We start from the raw sequence: 17,676 nt of genomic DNA, 5'->3' as shown, positions 1-17,676 counted from the left end.
TGAAGCTCTTTTTGATTTTGTTCTGTTTAAAGTTTTTTTTTTTTTTTTTTTTTTTTTATCAGATGGCACTAAATATATTAGTAAAGTTAAATCAGATTTTCTAAGGTAAAATTTTAACGTTTGGCTTTTGATTCGACAGTATACATGTTTTTATGCGTCAGCGACAGTTGACATTGTGCAACTTTTGAAACAATAATAAAAATAATTCTACGGTTAAACGTTAAAAATGATGTAGATAAGTCGTTTCAAGTTTTTTCTCTAACAGACAAATTTTACATGTTCAATATACACGTCCTACAAATATTTAAAAAGTTTTAAATCCGTTAAAGACTATCGTACTCGTAGTAAAAATTACATCACCTTCGGTAATAATTACTATTATTATTATTATTATTGTGAATAATTTTTTTTTTTTTTTTTCACATACGCCATTTCCATTTTGCGATTGGAGGGACTTTTATTACACGTAACCGAGAATTTGGCTACTGTATACGTGTCTTTTTTTTGTTTTGCTTCATTTTTTTATTTTTTTTTGTTTATTCATAGTTGCAGTTCAATGACCATTTAATTACTACTAGAATTTTTAGAAAAATGCATTTTTTTGTTGATTTTTTGTTTTGTGTACTCAATCTTTTTTTTTTTGTTTTTTAATATTTCTACTTTCTTTACAACGGGGAATGTAAAAATGTATTTTTCGTAAGGATAAACGTATTTTGAGCTGTAGCCTATTGGAATCATAAGGGTCGAATTGCTTCATGTGTTTGTACAATGGATAATGAAAGTCTTTGTATACTCTTCAATAAAAAAAATGAATATAAATTAGTAAATAAATTTTTCCATTCCCCAGCACTACAGCATACGTACGCTAATAAATAAGTATACGTTCTATCGTAAACGTAAAATTTTTTTTTTGTGAACTTGACGTATTTCACACACTTGACATCTTTATTTTCCTTCTTCTCATAGACGCTTAAGTAATGATAATTCTGAAAAAGGGGAAAGGGGAACAATTGACATGCGTTTCGTAAACTTTCCTAACGAGACGACGGACGTTCTTTTTTTTTTCGCCGTCGCTCAATGAATCTATACATATACACAAAAACAAACGGATGATTACTTCGAGATGCACGAAGAATCTCTCGCTGCTTAATTAATCGTTATTATCTTTGTCATTTTTTTTAGAATTTTTTTTTTTTTTTTTTTTTAACGAGCGCTTCAACAAGTTTTAACATTCTTTGTGTATGTATTTATACCTTCTTTTTGTTTTTTTTTTTAGTTCATTTTGATATAACAGCATTTTTTATACATATATTAATTTCTCGATACAAGTTGTCGACTTATCCGTTCGTTATAGATTTTAATTTCTTTGTTTGTATAACGGTAAGGCCAAACATCGCGTATCTTTTTTTCTTCACGCGGTTATCAGTGACCGTTTCATCATCAACATCATGAACTGAAATCAACTGAAACAAGGTCATGCATTAAAATAGCGTACCAAAAATGAACACATTATGTATATTTAAATACAAGTATTTTCGAATGTAAATGCATAAAAATCTTTTGTCACTCAATAACATTCGTGCGAGTGACGTTGAATGATTTGGAAAAGAAAAAATTTTTCCTCCAGAATTATACAAACTTGAAATAATGTTCACTTTCACGCTTCGAACGACGCATATGTACGGGTACATTATTAAAAACATTCGATCCTTCGTACGCAACGTAATGGACTAATATCGTAAAAACTTACAATTAAAATCGTACAACGAAAACGTAACATCATGATAATTGAAATACATCGTATCATAAATCACAAATTCTTTATACGAAATGGCGCAAGGAGTCAGAGGCTTATGATGATTCAGTCGATTGTGGGGGGAAAATTCCGTTGGTGTCCTATAGGCTCCTTTTTTTTCCTTCCATCATAAACACCGACCAATGACTGCCACCCACGTAGCACCAAACAGAAAAATTAAATTATGAAAAAAGTAATCATCCACAACGAATGCACACGTAGCTTTTATCTTATACTCTTTTAAACTAATAGCCATCGCACGACCATATAAAAACAGACAGACAAAGGGACAAGGAAAAAATCATTGCACGAAATTCGACATTCTTTTCCTTTTCCATCCCATTTGATCATACGTATAACTTTATCGACGACGATGAAAATGATTAAAAACACTTGGAAAAAAAAAAATAAATAAAAGAGGGGCCCGAGTCAAGCTCGTCCACGTTGTGTCGCATGACTTGCCACAAAGCCGGACCAAGAAACAAAGAATGCAGGTCCGTGCCGATTATCTAAAGTACTTGAGGCCCGTGACGAGGAGAAACTTCTCGATGAAGAGCTCGGAGTCGAGGACGGCGATGTGGGCGGCTCGGCCGATGAGGGCGTTGGCCGTGGGCGGGAGCGCGTGGTGCACGTCGTACCTGACGAGGCTCACGCTCGGCGCCGACATGATCGGGTAGAGTATGTTGTGCACCATCTCCCGGTAGGCCGCACCTGTGCCAAACGCGAATCCTTGCATTAAAGAAAGAAAAGCAAGGAGGAAAAAAAAAATAATAATAATAATAACAAAAATTCCCCGCCCACCTTGCTCGGTAGGGTCGCGCACGGCCGCCTTGCAAAGCTCGATGCGCGCCGAGTGCAACGGCACGTAGCGGTCCTGAGCGCTGCCGCACAGCAGCACGTGCTTGAACTTTTGGAGGTTGCTCTTCTGGCTGAGCCGGAACATGAACGAGCGGCGCACGTCGGCCGAGTCCTTCATGGCCAGCTGCAGCAGCGAGCCGGACTTTTTCCACTTTTGCATGAACCACATGCCCGCGTTGACGAGGCCGCTCGTGTTGTACAGGGTCCCCAGGTGGGGTCCGCTCAGGCTGAGGAAGGTGTGCAGCCGCGGTAGCAGTGGCCGGAGCTGGGGCCGCGTCAGGGCGCTACGGATGATTATCGTGCCCAGGGAGTGGCCGACGAAGCTCACCTTTGTCGGGTTTAGGTCCCCGCTCTCGATGTGCTGGAGGATCTCGCCCACAAGCCGGTCCGTCATCGTCTCAAAGTCCGAGAAGGTGTCGCCCTGCGGGTGGGACCACAAAAACTTTAGCACAACCAGGACTTTCTGACATGGTGTGGTACCTATGTTCTTAATGATTGAATGTCAGGACGGACCTTGTTTTTCTCCGACATCAAAAAGTCGAGGTGGACGCCGGGCAGGCCGAGCTCGAGGTACGTCTTGACGAGCCGGAGATCGGCCGCGTTGCCGTCCAACCCGTGCACGCAGACGATCAGGTGGACGCCCTCGGGCGAGTACAGCCTGTACTCGTCGCTGATGTGGAAGTAGGGCAGACTCGAGGCGAGGGTCGGATGGTCGCTGTACAGCTTGCCGGCGAAGCACATCTGTCGCTTGAACTCCTCCTTGCACTTGTTGAAATTGATAAAGTCGTCCTGGGTCGATTGTAGGAGCTCCTTGCCCTCCTGGTAGCAATCGGCGCATATGTCGAGCCTACTACCGGCTAGGCTGTAAATCAATTGGCCGTCGCTCGCCGACTGGTGCTGTTTGCCGTTCCTCTGGGGACTGCACGGCGCCGTCTTGGTCTGCTTCGGGCTGTTGGATCTCCCCCCGCTGCTACGGTGGTGATGGTGGTGGTGGTTGTGATTGTGCTGTTGTTGCTGCCTGACCGCTTCGTAGAGGTGGTAAAGGGGATTGTCGATGGTCGTGGCCGTGTTGTTGCTCCCCGGGGCCGGAGGATCGCGAAACTCCTCAGGTGGCGGTGGCTCGTCCTGGAACATCTTGGGTGGCGGTAGGCGCACCTCCTCGTACGTGTGGCTCGCCGGGGAGCTCGAGCGCAGCTTGTCCTGCTTGCTCGGCTCGCTCGTCTTGTGGTGGTGCTGCTTCGACTTTAACGGCTGTTGGGACTTGCTGCGCCGCCTCTCCTTTTCCTGCTGTTAAATACAATTTTATTGTCAATTAATTGGTGGTGATACGCGTAAGTCATTATTTGGTTATCCGTGTACCGTTTTGTCCTTCTTGGGAGTGACGATCTTGGCGAGTTTCTGCCGGAGCTGTTCGCTCGAGAGCTTGACCCTGCGGTGTTCGGAGCTCGAGGTGTCCCCGCTGCTGACCCAGCCGCTGCACTCCGAGGTGAGGTTGCTCGAGCTCGTGCTCGTGGTGGGGCTCGAGGGTCGGGAAGCAGGTGGTGAGAGCTTGGCGGTGTTGACCATTGGAGTGGGCGACGGTGCGGGTGGTGGAAGCGGTGGGTCCCGGATCGGCATGCACGGCATCGATATCGCGCTCCTCGGGACTATCAGCTTGTTCTGGGCCACCGGGACGCTCGCGCACCGCGACCGCTTGCCGTTCGGTGTCGTCGTTCCCGATGCCTCGGCTACATTTTTGTTTATTCATTCGATTTGTATATTTAATCATCCTAATGATTCTTTTTTTTTTCACAGCACAAGAGAAAACAAAAATTTTGTGGATTTCAGTATGATTGCAACACTTTGAAATATTGCACAGGAATCCATTTACCGATTAAGATGGTTCGGGCGTTACTTTTGACAATCAAAGTTATTTTTGTGAAAAATGTTAACTAGGACGCGTTCATTTTATATGTACGACCAACTGATTTTGTTGTGCACATGGTTATTTTGCAATTATTATTTCACGCGCGAGCCATCTCGATGTAAAAATAAAAAAAATCCTCGTAATACGCGGATGAGAGATGAGGAAGCCGTACCGTGAAAGGAGTTGACGGAGACAGCAGAGACGGGCGAGAGCAGCGCGGGGCTGAGAGACTCGCTCGGCGACTTGAGCGGCTCAACCTTGAGCACGAGCTTGCCGATGCAGTTGTTATTCGCCACGTCGAGTATACTCGCGCTCTGCCGGTGCTTGGTCGGCGTCGGCGAACGAGGATCCTGATACGCCGCCGGCGGCGGTGGATGGCCCAACTTTCCTGTCGAGTAAACCCACCAGTCACAACCACCCGTTGAGCCCCCAACCCCCTCCAAGGCCCCCCAAAAATGCCCCGTACGAACCAGCGTCCTCGGATCTGCCCAGCTTCCCGTTCTCCAGCCTCTCGTCCTGGCACCTCTCGACCTTGATGCTCGGAGCCGAGTGCGGTCGAGCGCCCCCTGTCCTCTGGTGCTCCTTGGTCCTCCTGGCGTCCGTCCCGTTGTGACCCCTATGGGGCCCGTCGTTTATCGTCTCGTAGACCGGCTGCTGCTCCCGTCCGTTCCGCCCGCACCTGCCGTTCGGCCTCGCCTCCTCGTCGCGCCGGGCCGGCGACCTCTTCACCCCCGACGACGGGGGCAACGGCTGCTGGTCCCTGTTGCGGATCGGCCGGCGCAGCTCCTCCCACGGCTCGTCGTCCCGGAACCCCTGAGGGAGCGTGAGCCATAAAAACAACCACACCCACGGGGGTTTTATATAATATATACTCACGTCGTCGAATATCCGGTCGGTACTGCGGGGCCTCTTGGCCATGAGCGGGGGGTGCCCGTTGCTCCGACGGTCCGAGCAATCGGCGACCATCGTGCCGTAAAGGTCGTGGCCGTTGGTCAGACCTACCCGGCCTCGGCTCGGCCGGCCGAGGGTGTTGTACTTGCGCGGCTGGGCCAGAAGGTCCGGGCCGTTGTGCCCCGCGGCTCTGTTGGCGGCTCGGGCCTTGGCCGCCCGGCCACGGTAGCTCAACCTGTCGAGGGTCGCGGTGCAGAGGACCGGCTCCCCGTTGGCCTCGTGGGGTAACCGATGGCTGCGGGGCTCGAGGGCCAAACGGTCGGTGAGGTGGGCAAAGTCGGGTGTTGGCCGGTAGCCGGGTAGGTGCTCGTTGCGCGGCATCTCCGGGAACATGGCCGCCAGGAGGGACGTTATCGAGTTTGACCGCTGCTGCTGGTTAGTTTTCATACCTCCCGGACCATCACCGCCCACCAGCAGCCCGGAGTACGCGCTCGGGACGAGCGTCTGCGTCGATTTAGCCCGGGGCAGGGTGGCCACGACTGGCGTCGAACCTAATGGAGTCACGAGTTGTTTTTTTTTTTCTTTCTCTCTCTCTCATTATCGTACTTATAAAGACCTCAGATATCGTTTGTATATTGAAAAATGAATGGAAATGGCGAAATCAACAATGAGTGGCATGTAAGACAGTGTGTCCGTACCGAGGGTGGGATTGGGGGCAGAGCAGGCCTGCTGTCTCTGCTGGGGTGGAAAGAGAGTGGCGCACGAGGGTGCCGTCGGTCTCAGCTTGCCCCGGGACGGCACGGTAGCGGGTGGTGTGGCTATCCTCGCGGCGATCCTCTGCTGGTGTTGTTGTTGTTTGTTGCTGATGAGCTGTGTGGACGCGCTGCGGGGCAGGGTCTTGGGCGAGGTGGCCCGCGATTGGGGCTGGTGGGAGGTGACGAGGTCAGGGCCGAGCAGCTGGTCGAGGGACTTGCTGTGTCGGGCCGGTAGGCTCGCCGTGGGCGCGAGCAACAAACGGCCCGGGTAAGCCGTCATGATCTCCTGGCAGGCGCCCTCCGAGCGCGGGGACCAGACGCTGCTCGCCACCACCCGGGCGTCCATTACCGCGTTGTTGTTACTTATGCCGCAGCTGCAGTCGTCCATGCTCGGCACTGATGCATTTTGCATGCAACACGCGAAATATTTTTACTTTCATCCCATCTCATCGTTAATGGCTACTCGTTGGATGAAATGTTACCGCTGTTCCGGTGCCGTTGCTGCATGTCGGCGTAGCGGTCCTCGAATATCAGGGGCAGACTGTGCAGATCGCCGTCGAGCTCCGGACAGTGGATGGGAAGGTTCGGCAAGCTGGTGAGGTAGCGCGAGCGACGGGCCGCCTCGCTGACCGCTTGGTACGACTGGTAGTTGGCGTCGTAGCAGCCCGCGGCCGAGCTACGCGGGTTCTCCAGCACGAAGAAGCCCTCCGCGAAGCGCCGCACCTGTAACACGGTACACGGCTCAAGGCTGTTGTTTTTATCTTGAATCTTCACTCCATTATTATTCTTGGTATAATGAAAGCACCTTTTTTTTTTTTTTTTTTTTTTTTTTTTTTTTTTTTTCTATGTACCGTACTTCTCGGGTAACCTCGGATTATAGATTTTTAGGTTTCAGCGTTACTGTATTATACCCGCGCACGTACTCGTGTTCGGGGGAGGGGTGTTCATTACCGCGGCTGTAGGTACGTTGCGTCGACTGTACACTCGATACTTTGGATTATACAATACGTTCTCTAGCACTGTGATTTTTATTATAATTTTGTTTGTTGAAAAAAAAAAAAAAAAAAAAAGAAAAAGAAAAAAAAAAAAAAAAGAAAAAAAAAAAAGAAAAGAAAAGAAAAAAAAACCAAATTGACAAACTCTTGAAACAGATTGTGCCGATCTCTCGAGCGGACGTGTTCCGCGATTAAATTTTCCCGGCACGCGCTTCGAGGAGCTTGCATCAAGTGAAAAACTCGATATTCAGCTTTCGGGATTTTCAAAGAAGCGCTATTCTATGAGCTCTATGCACACAAAAGCGCACGCGACAAATGAGAAAAGAGAGGAGGAAGGGGAAAATGTCGTTTCTCTTCTTTTTTTTTTTTAATTTTTTTTAATTTACACTTATTCAATAGTTATATTGAGCTTTCGCCAAAGGCAAAGGAGGTACGCGCAAAGTGGAAAAGTGTCACTCGCGAGGTGCCTATACACAATATGTGTCAATAAATTTTCTCAGTTTTCTTGCTTTGATGTCCAATGGTAATCAAGATAGGAACAAAAAAAAAGGCATCGACTCACCCTCAACTGGTGATGAACTTTGGCTAGGTGCTGGTGAACGGCCTCTCGACCGGAGAACGCCTCAAGAAAGTGTTCCCACAGGACGATGTTTTGTGCGCAGAGCTGGGCCACGTCGGCCTCCTCTATGTCGATCATCTGAAAATTCAGTAGCGGTTTGACGCTTTTTTTTTTTTTTTTTTTTTTTTTTTTTAAATGTATGGAAAAATAAATAAATTACCTTCGTGACCTCCTTGTGCGTGTTCTGTGCAATCTCGAGGGCGCGTTGCTGCCAGGAGGGCAGCAGCCTCGCCATGTCTGCCAGATCACCGAGCAGCGACTCGCGTGCCGCCAACAGGAGCCTCGTCACCTCCTGCTGGACGAGCTTGGCATTTTGCAGCCTCGTGGTCGAGCCGACGCACCGAGTCGTCGATTCCTTGTTGAAAGGTAAAAAAAAAAAAAAAAATCTTTAGGGGAACTCGGTAAAATGTGTTTAGCCAAAAAAAATGGTTAAACTTACAAAGTTTTTAAAGGCCGACGAGTTGTTGTCCACGACGTTGGACGCGGGCTGCTTCGCCTGCACCCAAGCTTTGCTGCCTCTCGGCGCGCTGTAATTCATTCAAGGTGGACAATGTTACCGTTTTAGATTGTTTAAACTTTTTTTTCCCCCCTTGGTAAAACATATTGTAAAAAAAAAAACGTGAAATGCTTTTGAAAAAAAATATCGACTCACCAGCTCTGCACGTAGTGAAGGATGCTTTTTCTACATGGAGAGAAAAATAAAGAAAGGTATATCGAGGCAACATGAAAAATACGAGGAGAAAAAGTTGAAAGAAGATAGTAAACCGACTTGATGTTGGGCTGGTGGAGGGCAACGAGGCAGCAGTGCACGGTCATGGACACGGCGGCCAGATGGAAGTAGTCGAACAGCACCGGCAAGTGGTAGTGCAAGCCCTTGGTCGGCACGAAGTTGAGCTGCAGCGCCCTGAGCGCATGACAAAAAACCCTGGATTTAAGTATTCATCCCTTTTTTTTTTCCAACCCACCGAAGCGAGAAAAAAAGGCACGATTTTCATTTCTACGAAAATTCAACGTGACCCTCCAAAGTAAGGTTTTTCCCATTTAATCCCGCGCCTTCCCCGAGGAGCCGCTCTCCTGCGATTTTTTTTTTTTTTTTATTATTAGGACGAGATTATATTATGCGCGTATATTTTTTAACTCCTCGCTGGGATAACTGGTATGAATTAAACCCAGCTGTGAAAGCTCTTTCCGGTGAATCGAACGTCTGCGGGTCGATGCAACAGATTTTTCCTCTGAATGAAAACAAACAAACAACTTTGCGCTACCGAATGTGTTAATTTCAACAAAATAATCGTGGAAAAAAGAAAATCATTTTAACTTCACGGCTGGCGCGTAAAACTCGAGTATCGCAAGCTCGACAAATAAGAAGGTAAAAAGCGTAGTAAGTAGGTATACATCGCGCACTCTCGGAGTGAGCCTACGCCCCGCGGGCAGACTCCGGCCCTGATGAAAATTTCAGCGGATTCGCGCTTCGAAGGGCGGAATGGATATCCGAGTTTTTTATTCGAGATGGAAAAAAATGGGCGTGGGGGAAAGAGATTAGATTCGACTAACCTAGAGGAGACGCAGGCCATGTTGTTGTGCTGGGCGGGATCGCTGAACCAGAGCTCGACGCTGAGGTTGAAGTGGGCGCGCGCCAGAGCCTCCTCGATCTTGTGACTGTGGACGAGGACATGCGCCCGGAAGAGGATGGACGTGCCCAGCGTCACCTCCTCGTTGCGGTACAGGATCTGGAAGCGCTTGCTCGTACCCGGCACCTCCAGCGCACCTGTAACGGTGTCATACGTTCTCCGATTTATTTCATATTCCTACGCGTTAACATTTTTTAAAACTATTTTTCACCAGTCCTAACCAAGTAGTTGAACAATTACTTGGAATAAAAAAAAATTGCGATGGAGATGTAGAAAAAAAAAAAGTTTAACGTAGCAGCATTGTTTTGTAGTGCTTTACATAATTTATCATTAAAATGCATTGAACAAAAAGTAGTAAATCTCCGAGCATTGGCATTGTTTTTTTTTTTTCATGTACACGCGAATGCACTCTGGGAGGAACAGAGTACGCACATGACGTTAATTATCTCGATGAAATAGCTCGCGTCTTCCACAAAATCATCAAAAATAAGATCGACTATTTTTATGTCGACCGAAGCAAGTGAAATTAGTCTTGAATGGCACATAGATTATGCATGTAAGATAAATAAAATAGATGACTCACTGTTTCGTGGTTGATTAACTTCCACCTTGATCGGCAGCTTCGGTGAGACGCGTAACGACGTCCTGATTTGGTAGTACCTGAACAATAAAAAGAAAAAATAACAATAAAGGTTTAAAGCTCATGCGCTGCAAGCGTTCGGGAGAGTAAAAGAGAATCCTGCAAGTTTCAGAGCAAAGGACACGTATACCTAGAACGCAAAATCTCCCGGCCTCGATAAAAAAAAAAAAAAAGAAAAAGAAAAAGACTGTTTAGGAGGAGGAGAAGGCTTGCAAAAGGAAAACAAAGAGACGCCCCGCGGCGCATTAGATTCAAGAGATGCCGGCCAAGTCGAGAGAGGATCGACGAAGGGGAGCTTACGCACTTGCGACCCTTTTTATTTTCTTCTGACTCCTCGAAGCCGGCGTCTCCCTCTACCTTATGCGCTTATCAATAATGCCCGAGAACTTGCTTCTTCCCCCTTTTCCCGTGCGCCAAGGCGTTCACGGGCGAACGGAAGCTTGGGGGAAAACGAGAAATTTGTACGAGCTTGCAAGCACTTAGTTTTTTGAGAGCCAGGAAGGGGAGGGAGGAAAGAAAAACTTTTTCCATCGAGAGCGACGCTTTTTGATACACGCATTGATAATCGCCGGGGCAAAGTGCTCGGAAATCAGAGCCAAAAGAGAGAGAGAGGGGGGGGGAGCATCGATTTTCCTCCCCCGTTCTTGTTAACTAAAATCGCTCGTTTCATCATGTTTTATCGAGTTGAGTATCGACGCGGAGCGAAATAAGCGCGCGTTAGCGAAAAATGTGCCCTCAAAACCCTCCCCTCTTCCACTGCACGTCCCATTGACGTCGTAGGCTCCACACACCGTGCACCTTGAACTCAAAATACACAGCCCCATTCATGTGCGACATCACTCTCTTGTCCCCCACGTCATACGCTCGAGGGGCCGTGTGGGTTGTTGGTTTTGTGGGGGAGGAAAAAAAAAAAAAAAAAGAAAAAAGAGGATCACATTGTGTGTATACTCACCCGCGCTGAAAGAGATCGACATTGTAAAATTTGCAGAGCTCGAGGGAGAACTCGAGGGTGGCCTGTAGATCGCTCATGTCGGCCCGAATGGGGCCGAGAGGGCGGGCCCCTGTATCAACTCGCGGCGCGGCGCTCCTGCAGCATCGGCCGCTGGACCCACGCTCCTTTCAAGCTGCCGCTGTGGTTTGTTGCTGCTGTTGTTTTTGTCGTCTTGGGCGTCTTTGCGCTGCTGATGCTTCTTCTTCTTTCGATGTGAGCACCCATTTTCCAGGCACCCGCCGGGGCGCCCTACTCCTGCTCGCTTTTCTTTTTTCCTGCAACTGAAAGTTCATGGATTTGCTGATTTTTTTTTTCTCGCGTCCCTTTAGTCTCGAGCAGTTTTAAAGAAAATTGAGGAACAATCATTTTTTGCTGAGCAAAAAAAAAAAAAAAAAAAAGATTTCCAGCGGGTCACGGGCTTTTTGGCTCCTTGTCGCGGATAGTGTTGAATTTTTTTTGTTTATACATATATACAGTGGGCTTTTCATTACGGCGACGAAATTGAGTTTGCCCGGTAACTTTGGTGTATACCTATACTTTTTTTCATTTCGCTCGTAAATTTTCATACGAATCTTCACAAGTGGTAATTTAAGTAGGTACTTTTTGCTAAATACAAATTGGAGGCATCAAGTTTTTGTAAACAGTTTTAAAATAATCGTCTTGGGAAACGGAGGCAAGATTAATTTCAAAATTCTAATGTGACGAAAATTCCATGTATACGACTTTTGCTTTGTTAATGCTGTACTCGGTGTACACGTACCGATGTACACACCCGTTACAATTTTTTTTTTCTTTTTTTTTTTTTTGGACATACTTTAGTGACTATCGCTGTAGCATAAGCTTGTAAAGCATAGTCACAAAGTGGCGTGGTGATTTACGACACAGCCAAATGCAAACTTTGCGTGCGAATTCCTTTTTATGGAGTGCAAGGGACGAGGAAGGGCTTTTGTTCGTTTTTCTGATTGAATTTATGGAGGGGTAACGGCGCACGAAAGTGGCGATGCTAATTCCTGTTATCGAACCCTTGTTAGCTCTCGTACCATTTGATTTGTCGCCCTTGGGGTCGTTGGCCGATCGTTTGTCTCACCCAACTTATAGGATATTATTTCCAGCTTGCTCCATAATTTAAAAAAAATGCAACGTACCAGAGGAAAAAAGAGGCAATTAAACCCTTATCAAAAAAAAAAAAAAAAATTAATTAATTAATTAAACAAAAATCGATTCCTTATCGAGATGATCGAGAGCAATCCTGAGATGATCCTAATTGAGCGTGCTCAACGGGTCTTTATTGCGAAAATGGAACACGTGGGGGGAGGTGCCTTCGCTTGTTTCTCCCTCGCAGCTTCTTTCATCTAACGAATCGGGAAAGGGATAAGGGTTTTTTTATCACAAAAAATAAAAAAATTTCATCAGATACAGGATGCACCGGTGTGCTTGTTTTTGAAAGAATATCGCACAATTCGGTGTTCTAGATCGGGTCCACTAAAGTATAGATCGCTAGAAATCGATTGGTGAATTCTATTGCGGCCTATTCGCTTCCTTGGATGGAAGGTGCATTAGTTGCTGTATGTACAGATATAATTTTTCGTTGCTGCATCTTGTTGATAATTTTTAATCGTTATGATGAGACAATACGTTGAGCGATAAAAACAATGTCATCGTGTTGTGCCATAGTTCACAAAAGTAGATGGCAAATTAACTCGTGGATAGGTAAATACCTGCAAATATCTGCAAAAAAAATTGAAGAACCTACACTCTTTGTTATTAAGATTTTTCATTGCGAACCAAATTAATCACGCGACACCTGAGTTTGACGTATACAAATTTATAGTTAATCAATTTACATGCAAAAATACGACGATTTTGCGTGAAAAGCACTACCGCTAGATTAGATTTGAATGTTGACAGGAACAGTGGTAAACATGTAAGAAAACACTTGTTGAAAAATCTCTTTTTTGCAACAAGAGTACATGCGCACCAATAAATCGGAGCTACAATAATAGCTACATCATACAGAGAGGGCCAATTATCGGCGCAAAGCGAACAGCCGCGAGCAGAAGCAACAGTTTATCGGATACCACGGCGGCTCGGAAGGAGGGTGGAGGGTATTATATGTCGCGAGTTTTATACATCTATATACATACATGTTAGCACTCGCGACGCGATTAATTATACTTCCGCGGGCGAAAGTTCGGCCGAGATTGTAAGCCTCCCAAGCTCGTGGTACGAAGGTACATATACATATACAGTACGTAGTTGTTGCCCGTCTAATGTATCGGGCGGGCGTGGCGCGCAGAGTTTATCATTATTACAGTCTCCGTCCCTATATCGACCGGGAGTCGCGTCTTTCTAGTGTTGCTCCCCTACTCCGAGTGGCGGTATTATGTATGATTTGCACCAGCCGAGGAGGGGGGGGGATTATCTTCGGGTCTTGGGTTATTCGTGTACTTTGGCCTACGACGAGAATTCGGCGAATCTCTCCCTCTCTCTCACTTGGTCCATATTTATCTAGGTGCACCATGTCCCGAGCGCTGTTGCGGCTTTTTAATGAGAAATCGTTTCACGCCTGTAACTTGCGCGTATGAATATCGCGGAAGAAAATTTTTTTGTTTTGTTAATACTTAGGCACGAGTGAATCGTCAATAATGGTGAACTGCAAGGGTTGGCTTACGGAAATAGGGTTGGACGAGCTGACAATACAACATGTTAGACTAGAATATATATAATCGTACGACAGAACAGACCCAAAAATTACAAAGGGCAGGAACTATTAGGTGATCCGACCGACATTCCATCAAAACAATGCGAAGAATCCTTTATGCGTACTCGAGATGATACTATACTTTTCTCAAATTTATTGTGTTTTTAAGACACATAAATAGACTTTTTATTATCAATTAATGCATGCGAAGATTTCCTACTTGAGTGATTTTTTGCACCCACGTGCAAAAATATTCGTGTGCGAAAAAGTGCAAGCTCTTTTTACCCTCTACTCGGGGCACGTGGAGCTGATGAAAGTTGAATTATATACTAAGCGTAAAAAAAACAAAAAAAAAAAACCAAAAAAAATTTGTCACAAAGACTGTCATGTGCTATACGCTGAGATGGTGTTCTTCTTATATAGTGCAAAGTTGCCGGCAGCGGTAGAATGATGATAATTTTCGTCTATTCAGCACATGTACGTGAATCGAGGTGTGCTGCTGCTAGTCGCCGTCACTCGTGTCAAGAGGCACCTTCACCTCGATTACTACCACCAGTACTATAACTGTACTACCACTACTACGTATACCTCGTGTGCATCTTAAAGGAGAAAGAACAGACGCTCGTGCGCGCGTATGTGTGTGTGTGTGAGCAGGGAGCCCAGGGATAAAAAATATAAGTTGGACACGTATAGGAGGCGCAAACGAGCGACAAAAAGAGAGACTTGAAGAGAGCGAGCAGGTAGCTAACTGCCTGCTGTGTAGCTTATACCAATAAATACATAGCCAAGATTGACATATATATACATACCTACGTTATTCATACATGTATACGTATATTACGTGAAAGGGTCCATGTGTGTGTGCAAACGTGCCCCGAGATGCTATAAATAGCCATATGCTCGCGAGAGACACGGCAGTGTGAGCTAAGGGTCTCTGTGTACCTATATTTAACTATTATACCTATGCGCGTGGGTCGTGGGTGGTGTAACTTTTATCTCGAAAGTTGTTTTCTTTTTACGTTTTGCGATAAATGAACGGAAGTGAATGGCTTTTTCAGGCTCGCCCCTTTTTTTTTTTTTTTTAATTTTTTTTTTTTTTTTAATTCGAGACTACGAATTTTCACACGAGCAAATCTTTTTTGACTCGGGCTTTACGAGTGATGTTGACGACACTCGGGTGCTATATCGTCGAACAATCATATAGCCATTTTGTCTATTACATGCATTTTCTTTTCTACCAAAAAACGCGCCAACCGTTACGAAACGCGTAAAATATAGAGGCTATAAATAACGCTAAATTCAACTAAATAAAAATAAGAGTTATATTCCCAGTAGAATATTAATAATAATAATAGTAATTATTACCAGGATCTGAAGTTCGAACGAAACCGCAATTCGCAAAATTCCCGTTCGACGCTTCAATTAACGCACGCGCGTGTGGTTGTATAGGTGGAGTGTACCCGCAAAAGCACGCACGAAGCGTTAAATAATCGCACCCTGTACACACTTCCCTCTGTATAACTATACATGTATGACCAACCAACCGAGCGAACGAACAGAAACAGCAACGAAAACAAAACTAATTACGCACGTTTGAAACGACCGTATACGCACTGTATAGATAAAGGCTACCCCCCCTCCATGCAGGTAAAAGAAGGGTGTGCGCATACATGGAATTGAAGCCTCTTTGCACTTCAATCTCCTCTCCACATCCTGTCCGTCTGTCTGTCTGGTTCCGTGTATGTATATACATATATACACGTAGTGAAATACACACACAAACACACATACATCCAAGAAACGAGGAGCAGAAATCCCGCACTAATTACGGCAAACACTCGTATACGTACACACGGCTGTCTGTATAATTACCGCTTGTCGCCTAAAACGCCACCACCTCCTCCTTCTCATACTTGTAAAGACGAAAGGACAAATACTAAAGTAGCAGTATGTACATAGTGCGTATTTTTTTCTTTTACTATTAAAGCGAATCATCAAATCGTTATCAAATTATCGATAGGCTTATGAATTCAGGGAATAAATCTAGAGCTCCCTTATACTTCGTTGTACAACATAATACGTATAATACACCTTGTCTGAACACTATAGCATATCAAAGAGCTAATTTTTTGAATTAATTTTATTTCGTTCTGTTTTATCGTACATTGTACAGTACATAACGTGTGTAGGTAGGTAGGTACATATCTTTTACGGGGTAATCGGACAGAAATGCGTAAGTTTTTTTTTTTTTTTTTTTTTTCTTTACATTTTAATCGTAAATTGAGGCGCACTGAAGGTTTACTGATTATCCCTTTGACGCTTCGTACTTTCAAAGTTGTTTGACTGTGAATTTCGTACCCAGGGACTCCGCGCTTTTAATTTTCACTTTATTTATACACTCATAATGCTGGTACCATTTTTCTTTTCTTTTTTTTTCTACATTTGTTCGGTACATCATAGCACAAGACTCTTTAGAATTGAAAAAAAAATTAATCGACGCAAATAATATGTTTTACATATTTATATATATTACACAATTGAATTTTTTAATCACCTGCTGGGCTAAATATCCTGCTGTCGCGGTTTCCGAACAACTATTCGGTCTTTTTAATTAGTGGCTTTAAAAAAAACAGCGACAAAGTACATTCGAATGTGCTGCAGAAACGTTTTGTCGGATCCCAATGACGCATCGCCTTTAAACCATGCAGATACATAAAAACAGCCACTTAAGTATATCGATAAATTTGAGGGAACAAGAGGAGGTAGGGTGGGCTCCAAACAAAGTCCTATACGTTGCCAAAACTCAAGCCCATGCAGTGGCTTATTGCCAAAGCCATCTCATGAACCCTCTCTTAAACATCCTTTGAAAACAACCTCTTTTTTTCCCCGCGAAATCCCACAGCATCAAAACCCTCGCATACAGACGGACGGACGCGCGGAAGGGAATAAAGCTCACGTGAAATATGACGAGGGAGGGGTCGTGCCGGTGCACAAACTCATCAGCAGAGCAAACCCTCCGTACTCACCACTTCGCACGCACTTTCACCTCCATTATAAAAGTGTATACGGTACACGCAAACTACTCTCCCCCATCCCCTCTTTTCTCATCATGCGTGGTGGCTCCGCGATGCCTTGACTTTTCCCTACTCTGCAACCTTGTGTTCTGGCTCTTTTTTCCCTACCTTTACGGGTATATGTACGAGTGGGTGCCGTTTCTTTTTTCTTTTCACGAAGGTCGGCTGGGTTCGTTAAAAATAATTTCAAGCTCCCTCTTGGGCCTTTTCTCCCCCGCGTGCTGTTTTTCAACATCACGCGTACATTTTTCGTGCTCACTTATTCCCCAAGTTTTTCGTGCAAAGTTTGAAAGCAATAATTGGTTGCAATTTCCAAAGGATTGAAGAAAAAAAAATGTGTTGGCCAACCCAAGGTACCGGTATGGATTTCTTATTTGTCGTCAAAAACAATCGTACAAATAAAGTTTGCTCCAGGTAAACATGTTGACGCACCACACCGAATCGAAATGCATCGTATACACATCACCGCAAAGCGCAAACAATAATATTTTTGGAAAAAAATATGTCGGTTGAACAGATAGATTGCGAAATAATTGCTAAACCATCAGTATTTTTTTCAAAGATTTTATCAATGCAAATGTTGTTGCATTTGTATTAACTTTCAACACTGCGTAACACTCTTGGATTACTTACACCGAGGGAGAGCCCCTTTGTCTTGCCCTTTTCCTTATTAGATGTATCGTATGTGCTAATCGAAAGCGCAAAGCGTAAAACGAGGGGTTGAAGACCCCAATAACGCGAACCGAGTCAGCCTTAACCTTGCCGCTCCCGTGGGCACAACGTCACCTTCCATCTCTTCCCCTTCCTCGTACGTGCGCCT

The 17,676-nt window shown here is 45.2% G+C and overlaps 1 protein-coding gene across 1 annotated transcript; it reads right to left on the bottom strand.

Moving 5' to 3' along the window:
• Positions 1 to 2,169: 2,169 nt before the first annotated feature.
• Positions 2,170 to 11,363, bottom strand: LOC106636222 (protein FAM135A). Its single transcript, XM_089592117.1, is given in 17 exon segments — positions 2,170 to 2,506; positions 2,597 to 3,074; positions 3,167 to 3,937; positions 4,013 to 4,380; positions 4,732 to 4,947; positions 5,030 to 5,372; positions 5,436 to 6,001; positions 6,149 to 6,601; positions 6,640 to 6,928; positions 7,763 to 7,897; positions 7,980 to 8,174; positions 8,292 to 8,346; positions 8,472 to 8,501; positions 8,589 to 8,723; positions 9,374 to 9,587; positions 10,034 to 10,110; positions 11,043 to 11,363. Coding segments are annotated over 17 exon segments (4,608 nt in total). The 5' UTR covers positions 11,120 to 11,363; the 3' UTR covers positions 2,170 to 2,300.
• Between the last annotated feature and the right edge of the window lie 6,313 nt (positions 11,364 to 17,676).

Source organism: Copidosoma floridanum, unplaced genomic scaffold, assembly GCF_036245765.1.
Source record: "Copidosoma floridanum isolate Cflo_tuat_1 unplaced genomic scaffold, Cflo_Japanese_pri ptg000014l, whole genome shotgun sequence".
Lineage (NCBI taxonomy): Eukaryota > Metazoa > Arthropoda > Insecta > Hymenoptera > Encyrtidae > Copidosoma > Copidosoma floridanum.
The sequence above is the reverse complement of the archived record's forward strand: the minus strand, read 5'-3'. Positions and strand labels throughout refer to the sequence as shown.